Source organism: Desmodus rotundus, chromosome 9, assembly GCF_022682495.2.
Source record: "Desmodus rotundus isolate HL8 chromosome 9, HLdesRot8A.1, whole genome shotgun sequence".
NCBI classification, from domain to species: domain Eukaryota; kingdom Metazoa; phylum Chordata; class Mammalia; order Chiroptera; family Phyllostomidae; genus Desmodus; species Desmodus rotundus.
Window position 1 is genome coordinate 93898766 of NC_071395.1, and position 12865 is coordinate 93911630.

General features: G+C 39.2%; 1 protein-coding gene across 5 annotated transcripts in view; it reads left to right on the top strand.

Annotated features, from left to right (window-relative positions):
- Positions 1-33: 33 nt before the first annotated feature.
- GGNBP2 (gametogenetin binding protein 2) overlaps positions 34-12865 on the top strand; it is a 29659-nt gene continuing 16827 nt past the window's right edge. For 2 of the 5 annotated variants that reach the window (XM_024572972.4, XM_071219349.1), the window contains exons 1-5: positions 34-164; positions 731-926; positions 7506-7586; positions 8952-9205; positions 12539-12637. In XM_024572972.4, coding sequence (XP_024428740.1) covers positions 834-926; positions 7506-7586; positions 8952-9205; positions 12539-12637 — 527 coding nt within the window. In that variant the 5' untranslated portion in view covers positions 34-164; positions 731-833. Of the gene's footprint in view, positions 198-309; positions 430-730; positions 927-7505; positions 7587-8951; positions 9206-12538; positions 12638-12865 lie in introns of those variants that run through there. The other 3 variants (XM_024572975.4, XM_024572974.4, XM_024572976.4) reach the window with 3 other exon arrangements.

The following is a 12865-nucleotide window of genomic DNA, read 5'->3' on the forward strand; positions in this document are numbered from 1 at the left end:
TTCTCCGCCCCTCCCTGCCCCACCCTCCCCAAGTCCACCGCCCGCCCTCCCCCACTCCCCGTGGCGCGAGCGGCTGATCCCGGAGAGGAAACGGCATTCGGCGCCGCTCTCCCGCCCAGGCCGGTCCTGACGCGGGCCTCGTCAGCCGGTAACGGGGAGCAAAGGTGGGGGTCAGGGAGCCGACCACGAAAACGGAGGTTAGAGCCGAGAGGTCTCCTTGAGAACGGTGGGGAAAGGGTCTGAGCCTCCCCACTTGGCCTCCGCAGAGCCGAGGCGGGGTCGACCCCTCCCAGGGGCGGGGTCGCGCTGAGCAACTGCAACCCGGGGGACTGTCTGGGCGGGGCGCTCCGAGAAAGGGGGAGAAAGGGGTCAGCTCTGGGGTCCCCGGCGGCGGGAAGCAGGCAGTGGGTTGTGGAGCTGAGGCCCGAGGTGAGGTCCTGGAGCCGGGACTCCAGTGACGGGCTGGGGAAGCCCTGGGGCTGCTGAGTCCCTTCCGCCTCTCCTCTGGACCCTGAGTGGACACCGGCCGCGGAGGGGGGTGGGGAGGAAAAGCGGCGCGAGGGGGCGGGTCCCGTCGCCGCTCGGCGCTGATTGGCTGAGCGCGTGTGGAATCGGGTGATGGGAAACGCAGCTCGACTCTTGGGTCCCCTCCTGCTCCTCTCCCTTCCCCCCGTGGCGAATGTGCTGCGCGGCGGCGGGTGCTGAAGCTCGCGGCGTTTGGCTGTTGCAGGCAGGAGTTGGGAGGAGGCGGCAGCAGCAGGAGCAGCGGCGGCAGCCACAGCAGCAGCAGCTGGGAGGAGGTGGTGACGGTGGCAACGGCAGCGTCGGGGACCATGGCGCGACTGGTGGCAGTGTGCAGGGACGGGGAAGAGGAGTTCCCCTTCGAGAGGAGGCAGATTCCCCTCTTCATAGACGACACCCTCACGGTGAGCGGGTCGGGCTCGCCGCTCCCCTGGCAGCTGTTTCCCTCCTCCCCCTCCCCCAGGCCGTGCGCTGCGCACTGGAGAAAGAGTGTGTTGCAACTCCTAGGCGAGGCCTTTTCTCCGGCAGGCCCCGTAAACTCGCCTTTGCAGTGGGTCGTTCGGTAACCTCTGCAGGGCCCCTGGCACTCCGTTCGCACTTTGAGCCCCTCTCCCTAAGCTATCCTTCCTTTTTGAACCGTTTTTCCTTTACCCTTTCCCTTTAGGGGACGCTGCTTTTGCCAAAGCACGCGCTTCGGAGAGGGGTTGAAGGATCTTGGGTGTTCAGGGCCTATACCTTACAGAAACCACCTACCCTCGGGGAGCCTTAATTATCTGGAAGTGTCGCAGCTACACTGCTATCTGTATATTGTCTATCTCATACTACAGCTCTCACTACAGCTCCCACTACATTTTTGAGGGCACAGTGACATGCTCTTGCACAGTTAAAATTCTACTAAAATGATTTGATTTTGGTGTAAATAGTCTCGTATTGTCTAGTACATTAAAACTCTTAGAAATGATTTCACTGCTAGGCCATGACTCTTCAAAATGGGCTTTCTTGGCATTAGTTATTCTTTAGTTCACTGATGGACATTTTTTTAAAGAAGCAAAATTATTGAATGTTAAGAGCATTATAAAAAACTGATTGTTCATCTTGAATGTCAAAACCCGATTCCTGGTAGTTTTTCTTACTAGATTTAGTGGTGGAACAGCATTATAGACCCTCTGCTCTGTATTGCTGTAGTGTTTCCTTTAAAAGGAAATGGCAGAAATTTGAATTGAATCTGAACAGGAAATGAGTGCAGTTGTTGCCACTATTTCCTAAGAAATGAAATGAACCTATTCATAATATCTTTTGAAATCTGTTTTGATGGTGCTGAAGCCTATTTGCCTATTTTGAAGAGGTGTAACTAAGTCTCTTCATTTTCTCCTTTTTTGGCTCTCTTAAGGGAACTGATTTGTTTTGTACCTGAATTTTTTTTTTTTTGCAAATATCTACTTTTTTCCCAAATTTTATATAAAATGCAAGTCATTGTAGAGATGCCACTCTATGCCTTTCTGTCTACCAGTCTCAATTAAGACTTGATTGAGCTGCAGTACTTTTAAAAGGATTGGGAGAGCTATTGAATGACTTAATTTGTTACAACTTTTTAAGTGAAAGCATCTATAATAACTTAAGAGAATTTTTTTTCTTGTTAAAAGGTAGAATGATTTGGCCTGTTATAAATAAGGTAAAGAGAGTTTATGTTGAAGCATTAGAAAATACTTGTATGCCTTGGTGATGATATTTGCACTTTTTGCATTAGAAGTATATTGGACTTGTGTTTTAAGTAGTTAAAAAAATTAGCACTCTGATCAAATTAAATGGTGCATTTCTCAATTTGAAAACACCTTATGAGTTCATCTATCCGCAATTTCCTTCTTCTGTCCCCTCCAAAACACTTTTTTGGAGCACATAATAACCTTTTATGTTTATTGTCCCAGAATGCACGTTTAAAAAAAAAAAAAACCTTTTGGGTTTGGACATAAGATTGCTGTTGAGTGTATATCAAAGCATAGAGGAAATCCACATGAATTTGAGTATTCACAAAATTTTAATAGACACTGACTTCTCTCCTTATGACCACATAGCCATCTTTAATGTAGCAGGGATATATCTGTTACGTACCACATTAAAATAGCCTGCTTGGGGGGTGTTTTTATACTCTACTCTCTGTACAATGATACTGGTTCCCAAAATTTTCTATAGAAAAAGATGTGGTCTTGCACTGTGATGTATTATTGTACTTCTCTCCCCAGAGAAGTTATGATTGGACTGAACTTAGTATTTGAGTTTTGCTTTTATTGCATTGTGGATTTCTGACCAAGGCAAATAAAATTTAGGCTTACTTAATTTAAATATCTTAAAATAGCATTTTATTTAGGAAAAGCAGTTTTTCTTTGCTTTGGAAGGGTTTTTATACATAGGGAATGAGTAGGACTATTTGTTGCTTTGTCTTGGGACTTCTGCTTATCATTGAATGCTGGTTAGTGAAAATTCTTGTCAACAGTGCATTATATTTAGGGAAAGAAGTTTCTTTCAGAACCATTCTACCAAATACTACTTAAAGGAAGAACACCAAGCAAGTACCTGTTGGAGAAGAGCGAAGGAAAAACACGTTTTGCTCTGCCCCGTCTATTGGTAGTGACAGCAGTGTGTCCCTAAAGTTAACATTTGCTTTGGTCTTTGTTCCTAGGGTCCATAGGTAAGGCATGGAGAAAACATTGTTATCTTCATTTCCGGTAGTCTTTAGAGTCTTGTTAGCTCCTAGGTGTTAAGTCTACTTGTTTAGTCAGTTACAAACGTTTAGTAAGAGACACTGAAACCTCTAGCCTTAAACTGGCTATTTTATGATTTTGGGGTTTTTTTTTTGCTTTTTGACCCCCCCCTAAAACTGGTTATTTTAAATTGTATTTGTAAAATGCAATTAAGAAGCTTGTATGTGAGGAAGTAGCCTCCTCTTTTATGTGATATGTTGTGTCCACATGTAAAAGACTCATGTGGTAGTTCAGTGGGTTTGAGTACAGTGCTTATGTAGGTGTATTTGAGAAAACCCCAAACAAGTAAGCTGGAAGAATATTCAGGAAAGTGGCATGCTGTGTGGCCAAATGCTTTTCTGTGTTAATAGAATTAGAAAGTAGCAGGTGGATGGAAACAGATACTAGTTTAGAGATATCTTTAATGACAATTTTAGGTTCTTTTAAAAAATAATAAAGTGAAAAAATATTCTTTATATGATAATCTTGAAAAATAACCATACAACAAAAGAAACAAATTGTTTTTAATCAGAGATAAGTAAGGATGTAGCAGCATGTGATGTAGTTCCAGTCATAGACACACACAGAGATCCATGGTTTAGATGTATTCTCGACACTTTGTATCTTGCTTTTTTTCACTAAGTGTAACATTGAGAACATTTTTCTCTTGTTAAAAAGCTTTAATGGCCATGTAATGCATAAACCTTTGCATTATTTTTCTTGGGCTTTTGTAAGTACAATTATTGAATCAAAGGATAAGAACCTTTTTAAACGTTCTTGACACATACTGTCAAATTGCTGCAATACTTGTGGGATGCAGATTATCCTCCTAACTCACACCAATCTGAATGAACTAGAAACTCTCATAAGCGTTTTAACTGAGACTTTAAAAAGATGATAAATAGTAGCATGTCCACTTGGGCATTAGATGTTTAGCATTTGTTAAAAGTTTAGTATTTAATGTTTTATTCAACTCTTGATTATATAATTTTATTGAAGGTGACATTACAAATAGCTGTGAGGTCAAAGAAGTAAAAACTAAAGTGACAATGATTTTTAATAAATACAAGTTTGATATTGTTGGTTATAGCTTATGAGAATGCCCTAAAAAACCCAGATTATCTGTGGTCAGGAGAAACCAGGACAGATACTTAGGAGTGAAAGTGGGTAATGGATTCAGTAAACTTTATAAAGCAATAATTGCAGGACAGTGACTCGTTTCACATATTTTTGGCTAGGTGAGGATAGGCAACGTCCTCATGAAGCCTGACACTAAGGGGTCCTCTGGGAAGCCATCCCTGAAATACTGTACATGACTTTTTTGTACATGAAGGCTAAATCCAGGAAGTGGTTTTAAAGAATGGGGGGGAAAGTTGTGTACCTATTCTCTCTGTTTCCCTTTACTTCCTTTTTTTATTGTCATGTCTCAGTGTTGAACATACAGTGATTGGCCAGCAAACTGAAAGGTAAAAAATCCATTGCCCTCCCTAAATGTTTGAAAGGCAAGTATTTATTAGAATACAAAAGACAGAGTATTTATTATGAATGCAGAGTAAGTACAAGAGAAAATTTAGTATTATCCATGCCAGTGAAAACCAAGGAAAGACACAGTAACAGACCTGATTTTGACATCTGTCAGTACTACTTGGGTAAAAATGAAATGATCTGAAATGAGGGTTTTCTTTTTAAAAAATTTTAACCCTTGCTGATTAAAAAGGATTCCTAAAGCAGGCATTATTCACTATGTTATATGTGTATGTACATATATAAATATATTTTGTATTCTATTTTATTTTATTGAATGACTAGTCCTTGAAATCCTTAAGATGAATGAGACGCTGCAACAGCTGCCCTCTTGGGTTTAGGTGGTGTTCCTTCACGGAGTCCATGCCTGAATCTGTGGTATACAGTTTTTAGGTGCCTCGTATGGCCAGTCCCGATGGTGTTTCATTGGTTAGCCTTGGCACTCCTGTTAGACTTCCTCTTCTGCTTGGCAGGGTATCTCCACTTGCTGCAGGTGGACTTCGGAAGGTGGTAGGCCTTCAAGCCACAGTGGTGGCATGGTGTGTGTGGTGCTTGCTGAACGATGATGGCCATGTCCCCTTTGACATCTTGCTTTGGCCACTTCCGAGACCAAAGAGCTAAAATATACATATTTTAAAGGTCAACTAGCAGGTCTCGATGTGTTAGGTGTGTTCTTTGACTTTTGCTTTAATTATTAAAAAAGTAAAACATAGTTGTTCACTTATACAGAGTTAGAATTTAGGATTTCACCTAAATTAGGTTCACCAGAATTACTGTGTGTGTTTTTTTAAAAATTTGAGTTAAATATGGTAATCACATGGGCAGTATGGATCATTAGATACTTTGCCCATTTATTTCAGTCATCCTCACCAGTTCATTTAGATCTACATTATTAATGTGGACTGGTGACCAGTTTTACTTTGTACTGCTGGTAAAGTTAATACATGAAAATACTTAGAACAATGCCTCGTATATATGAAACTACATTAAATATCTTTATTATTATCACTGCTCTTTGAAAATATTTATAAGAAGACTATTAGAGGGGAAAACTACAGAGAAGTCGATAAACCTGAAAATTGGACGATTGATTTTAAGTTGAGATTTGAATTTATAGCTTGTATGTATGGAAGAGGAGACTTCCAGAACAGTAAAAGCTATTGAGATGAATGCATGTGTTTCAACATGGTATAATGTATATAGAATTGGGAGCAAGGAACTTAACTTTCCCCCGGATAGTGAGTATCGTAGTATATGTACATTGTATTAAGTTTCGGAAAGATGTGAACGCATAAAAAAGTCATCTACCTTCTCACTGCCTAGAGTTAGTCACATTTAATATATTCTTTATTTGCTTTTTTCTGTAAGAAAATATACACATGCGAACATTTGAATCATACTATACATGCGTTCTGGTTCTTTGAAATTACAGCAAAGCCCTCTGGATTATCTGCATCGTTGTCCATCCTTAGCATCAGCTTTGTCTCTCTACTTCACACGTCCAGTATTTCCACCTTATCAAATGAGGAAAAGATATCATATGTATTGCTTACACTTGCCTTAGTTGTTTAGTCCTCAGTTTATTGTTAGAACAAGCAACTTTTAAGGCTCTTCTAATGTGGAGAGAAAAGAATGGTCAGCTCCATTAAAGAATCAGGTGTTTGTGGTGCTGGTTGGTGAAGGGAGGAATCTTTTTAAGATCACCTCCAAGTGGGTTTTTTAGTGTTTTGTTTTTGCCTCTAATGGGTCTCTTTAAACCTGACAGCACTCTTTGGATGTGTAGGAGTTTGTGGGCACTGTTATCAGGAAGTAGAAGTTTGTTCTGCACAGTGTGTTTGATTCCTTGAACAGCGATTTAGTTAAGATACAAATGTGTTGCTTTATTTCATTGTTTCGAAGGGAAACTATTTTCATATTTTTAACATCTCTGAAATTGGGTTGTTGCGTTCATTTGGTGATATACTAGTTATAATAGGTCTTTACTAGTGGTACATAACTATGGTACTTCTTAATATCTGTGCTGTGAAATGTGTCAATTACTGGTTCCCCATATCTGACATCCTGAAACATCCTTAAGCTTTTTTGTATTTCTCTTCCTCTGGTAGTGAATTTTGGTAATTGAATAAATATCTCAGTGTATCCCTTTAGTTTATAATTAGAGCAGACATTTACTATGTGCCAAGTACTGATCTGAGTACTTCTCATTTATATGTGATATATATCATATCATATCATACATGTGGTCATTTGCGTTTTAACATATACTGTATTCCATAGTTAGGAGGAATGAATTAAAATGTCAGGGTATTTAATGTAAAGTATCAGGTTATTTCATTTAGTAAATGCTACTATTAGCCACCACAAGAAATACTTTTAAATATCATTTAATCCTCACAACCTACTATGTGAGAGATACTAAAAATTATTACATAATCTCATTTTGTAAATGAAGAAGCTGAGAATCAGATGACATAGATTATAAGTGACAGAGCTGGGGCATGAACTCATGTCTGCCTACCTTCAGTGTTCTTGCCCCGAATGCCTATACTGCTTCTTGCTTTAGAAACGTGTGTGGCTTGGATTTTTTTTTTTTAACGTTTTTTGGCACGTGGGAGAATCTGGCTTTGGGGGTCTATTTCTGTCCTAAGTGTTTGTAACATAGTCTGTAGCATGTGTTCAAATAAGATAAAATAATTGATTTTTATTCTTTTACATATTAAGATGGTGATGGAATTTCCTGACAATGTGTTAAATCTCGATGGGCATCAAAATAATGGTGCACAACTGAAGCAGTTCATTCAGGTAATAGTTTTAAAACTCAGAATTTTAAATTGTGTGTGTGTTTTAAAGTGTCATTGAAAATTTTAGCCTTATTAATTTTGTTTTGCCTAGGGCTCTCTAAGTCTTAAGATTACACTGAAGTTGCTACTGTGAATATATTTATGTACCTGTTATGTGAAAGAGATTTGGTTGTGATGTGTAACCATTTTACATGTCTATAAGGCTTTTAATTTTACCAAGTCATCTTTCCTATTTTTTTTTTAAACATTTTATTTATTTATTTTTAGAGAGGGGAAGGGAGAGAGAAAGGGAACCGTGTGTGTAGTTTCCTCTTGCTCCCCCTACTGGGGACCTGGCCAGCAACCCAGGCATGTGCCCTGACTGGGAATCCAACCAGCCACCCTTTGGTTCACAGGCTGGCGCTCAATCCACTGAGCCATACTAGCAAGAACTCTTTCCTATTTTTTAAAGATAAGGTATACAACTTCTCATTGAGAACTTGCTGGTTTTTTTCTGTAGTAATTGTTTTATTCAAGTAAAAAAAAAACCCAAAACAAAAAACTAATCCTGCATTGTGATCTTTCTGATTTTTGTATAATTCTTAAGCACAATGGTACTTTATAATGTACTATATATAATTAAGATAATGGAGGATAAATTGTCATTTCAGAATTCTGTCTTTACTTTTGGAGAAAACTGTCAATGGATGGTTAATAATAAATATGAGAAAAATCTATTTTGGGGGGTATCTGTTTTTAGTAAAGCTGGGGTTATTACTTGTAGTGTAACTTTAACTCCATCCAGGTAGAAGTTATTTACTAGAGTTTTGCCCATATCTCTACAGCTTTGCTTCTCAGTCATTTTTCTACCTTGTCATCATAACCAACAGATAGCATTCATGTGCACCAGCATATTAGTTACTCATTGCAGGCTTCTCCTACATAGGTAAGGTAGGCATTGTTCCTGCTTACTAATCCACAGCACACCTGTCCATACCTCCAGATTAAGAATTTGCTGCTCTACCTGATCACCATCCTAACTTGACTCCTGTAGTTAAACATAGTGTGTTGTTAAAAGTTCAGAAGACATGGTAAATCTGTATTGTGTCTTTATTAATTTTTACTTTTTTAATTAAAATTAAAAAGCAGGAGTACTAAGTTTCATATGCACTGAGTAAGCACTGAATTTGCGGATGCAGGGCTTCTTTTTCAGTACAGCATGGACAAGGCCATTTCGTTGCCTTTCTGACTCAGTGGCAGATAGAGATGGCAAGCCTTTCCTATATTGCACTAAATGCACGCAGATAGGAACCAGAAGTAGTAGTGGAAGAATAGTTTTATGTACTCCTTAGGGATTGTTCCTCATTTTTCTTTCTCTCTCTCTCAGCGACATAGTATGCTTAAGCAACAAGATCTAAGTATTGCCATGGTGGTGACATCACGTGAAGTCTTGAGCGCACTTTCTCAGCTTGTCCCATGTGTTGGTTGTCGTCGCAGTGTGGAGCGCCTCTTTTCCCAGCTTGTAGAATCTGGAAATCCTGCCCTTGAACCCTTGACAATAGGGCCCAAGGGAGTCCTATCTGTCACTCGAAGCTGTATGACTGATGCCAAGAAGCTTTATACGTTATTTTATGTACATGGGTAAGTATAGTCAATTAGGGAAAAAATGGTTTGTTAAATTTTTTAACTTGGTGACAGTGGGAGAATTTATTCTAAATTTGGTTGGGACAAAGCTTGATTTCACTTTCAGTAATTTTATATGTGCTCATGACTATAAAATTTCTGTTTCCCTGCAGGGAAAGGCAGGATATAAGCACATATGTAATTTGTCAGGTATGATATTACAGAGAATGAGTAGGTAGAATTAATATGAAGGATGGCTAGGGAAGGCCTCTGATAAAATAACATTGGGTATAGACGTGAATGGAGTGAACCATGTGAATAGCTGAAGGAAGGCAGAGATGGGGCAGCAGTGTAAAGCTTGAGATGTTGGAGTTTTCCTGGCACATTTGAAGAACAGCAAGGAAGCCACTGGAGTGGCTGGAGTCGGATGAAGGGAAGAGTAATAAAAAATAAGGTCAGAAGAATAAAAAGCCCAATTATGGAGTTCCACCTGAGGTGTTTTGTTTTTTTTTTAAACTCCGAGTGACATGGGGAGATTTGGGAGGGTTTTGAGCAGAGTGACAGGTCTGACTTGAAGTTTGGCTTCCTTTGACCTCTGTCGAGAATAAATGGAAGGATGGAGGAAGATCAGAGAAACAGGATGTTTAATAATCCATGTGAGATACAACGGTATGGTGGCCACAGAAGTAATAAATAGTTAGACGGCCCTGGCTGGTGTGGCTCAGTGGTTTGAGTGCCTGTGAACCTAAGGGTCGCCGGTTTGATTCTCAGTCAGGACACATGCCTGGGTTTTGGGCCAGGTCTCCAGTTGGGGGTGTGCGAGAGGCAACCCATGGATGTATCTCGCACATCAGTGTTTCCCTTTCTCCCTCCCTTCCCTTCTCTAAAAGCAAATAAATAAAATCTTTAAAAAAAAAAAAGATTCTGGATATAATTTGAAGAATGAGCCAACAGAATTTTTGGGTAGATTGGATATGGAGGAAGACATCAAGGATGATTCTCAGATTTGGGGTCTGAAGAGTAGGACAAATGGTTTTCATTGACTGAGATGGCTCAGAATGGAAGAATTTTGCAGAGTTCCCTTTTGGATGTGTTAAGTTTGAGTTACTAATTGGACATCCAAGTAGAGTTCAGACAGCCCTGGCCTAGAGATGTAAATTTTTGTTCGTCAGCATGCACGTACACACACACACACACACACACACCAATATACAGGGTCTGGCAGAAGTAAGGCTTGCTTGAGTGTGGCTGGTAGGAGACATGAATGTCTTGCATGCAATGGACAGCAATTTGAACATTTCACCTAAAATGGCAAATGGTGTGCTCAAGTGTGATACTGTTATGTTACAGAATTACATGCTTTTGATTTGTAATAAAAGATTTTGTAAGAAACAAGAGGTGTTATTTGTGGCAGACCCTACCATCACCTGTAAATAGGAAAGCCCCAGGATTGGGTCTTCAGACCTCTTCTCTTTTCCTGTATACACACTCTGTGATGATCATATCTCACCTCATGCGTTTAAATGTTGTGTGTGTGTGTATTCCATATGTATTTATATACTATATATATAGTTTAAATACTATATTTATAGTTTAAGTACTGCATATGAGGAGGGAACCAAAAAATGGAATTCATTTATAAAAATTGTGTATTTATTCTTACATGTTTAAACTTCAGTCACCTTCAAAGTACTCTCCATTTGATGCAGTACACCTACCAAGGTGTTTTTTCTCTCACCTCATGGGTTTATATGTGTGTGTACTTGAGTGTGTGTATATAATAGTCCATATGTTATGTGTATGTGGACCCTGTATATATACATACTGCATACACAGACACACACATATATGAGGGGACCCCCCCAAAACTATAATTATCTTCTGGAGAGTAGTCCTTTTGTAATACAGGCTTCTGCCGCTAGGTGAGTGTTGGAGGAACTTACCTGTATCAGTGTACCAGCTGGCATCATTGTGAGAGGCTGCATTCCACTTCAGTGAACTTTCTTTGAACACTCTTTAAACGCGTTTGCCCATTTCATGATGGATGATTTATGAGCACACGTGCCCATACTGCGCTGAGCATTCAACAGTTTTTGACCAAAAACAGCATGGCCCCCACCCTCTCTATTCACCTGATCTTGCCTCAAGTGACTTTTTTTTGCTTCCCCGGAAGAAAAAATCCTCAAAGGGCAAAATTTTTCCACTATGGAAGAGATCAAACTAAAAACAGCAGAAACACTAAAAGGCATCAGAATTAATGAGCTCAAAAACTGTTTCGAGCAGTGGAAAAAAATGTCTTGGTAAGTGTATTGCATCAAATGGAGAGTACTTTGAAGGTGACCAAAGTTTAAACATATAAGGATAAATACACAATTTTTATCAGTAAATTTTGGGGGGTTTTTTTGGTTCCCCCCTCATATATAGTATTTAAACTATAAATACGGTATTTAAACTACATACATAGTACATAAATACATATAGAATATATATATACACACACACACACATATATAACATTTAAACGCATGAGGTGAGATATGATCATCAAAGAGTGTGTATACAGGAAAAGAGAAGAGGTGTGAAGACCAAAACCTGGGGCTTTCCTATTCAGATGTGATGGTAGAGACTTTGGGTTTTTATTCTGCCTGAGAAAAGAAGCTTTAGAGGGTTTTTGAACAGAGAAAAGACATAATAGGATTTTTATTTTGAAAAGATCACTCCAGCTGCTAAGTGAAACCTTGGAATGTAAAGACAAAGGGTGGAAGGAAGGAGACCATTTGGGAGGCCAGCTGTTGCAGTTTACTAAACTAAAGAGAATAGGGCAAGAGTGGTCATGGTGGAGGTGATGAGAAGTGACTTGGTTCTGGATATACACAAAAGTTAAGAGTTTACAGGCTTTCTTGATTAGTTGGATGTAGGGTGTGGATATTAGCTTTATATATCTCTGTATTTGCGTAAAATTTCTGTTGATGACTCCTCATCAAGGATATAGTGTATATTTAGATAATGTTTGGACAAGGGAAGGTGGCTAAGAGCCAGGTAGCAATCAGTCATAGAGTGCTAGGCACAGTCTAGATGAAGTGCAGATGTAGGGATGAATGAGACAGATGCAGTCTGGGGGAAAGAGTGTACTGAGTAGAGCAGGTCACTCAGCATTTTGACAGACTGAGAATGGAATGGGAAGACTAATGTACAGTCTCTCTTGGATTAGAATTTGTTTGCTGAGAAATTTTCAAAGTGCTGTGTCTTTAATACTTTAATTATACTTCTCACTAAAAGGCAGTAAATATTTTGAAAATTTTAAAGAAAAATAAATATTAATCAAATCTTTAATGGTTTATTTTTAATTAGGTCCAAATTGAATGACATGATAGATGCTATTCCAAAAAGTAAAAAGAACAAGAGATGTCAGTTGCACTCTTTAGATACACACAAACCAAAACCTTTGGGGTAAGTAGAGCTGACTACCAAGATACTTTGTTGTTGTTAAAATTGTAAATGTTGATTATGTTCAGTAAAAAGAATAAAAACACTGCCAGTTCTATTTCTTTATTGGTTACGTTATAACAAAGGTCAAAATAAATGTCTCCTACTTATATAGGCCTTTCTGATGCTATACAGATTCTCAGTATAGGTTTGAGTTTTTAAAAAAAGGTTTCTTATATGAAATGTATTTCA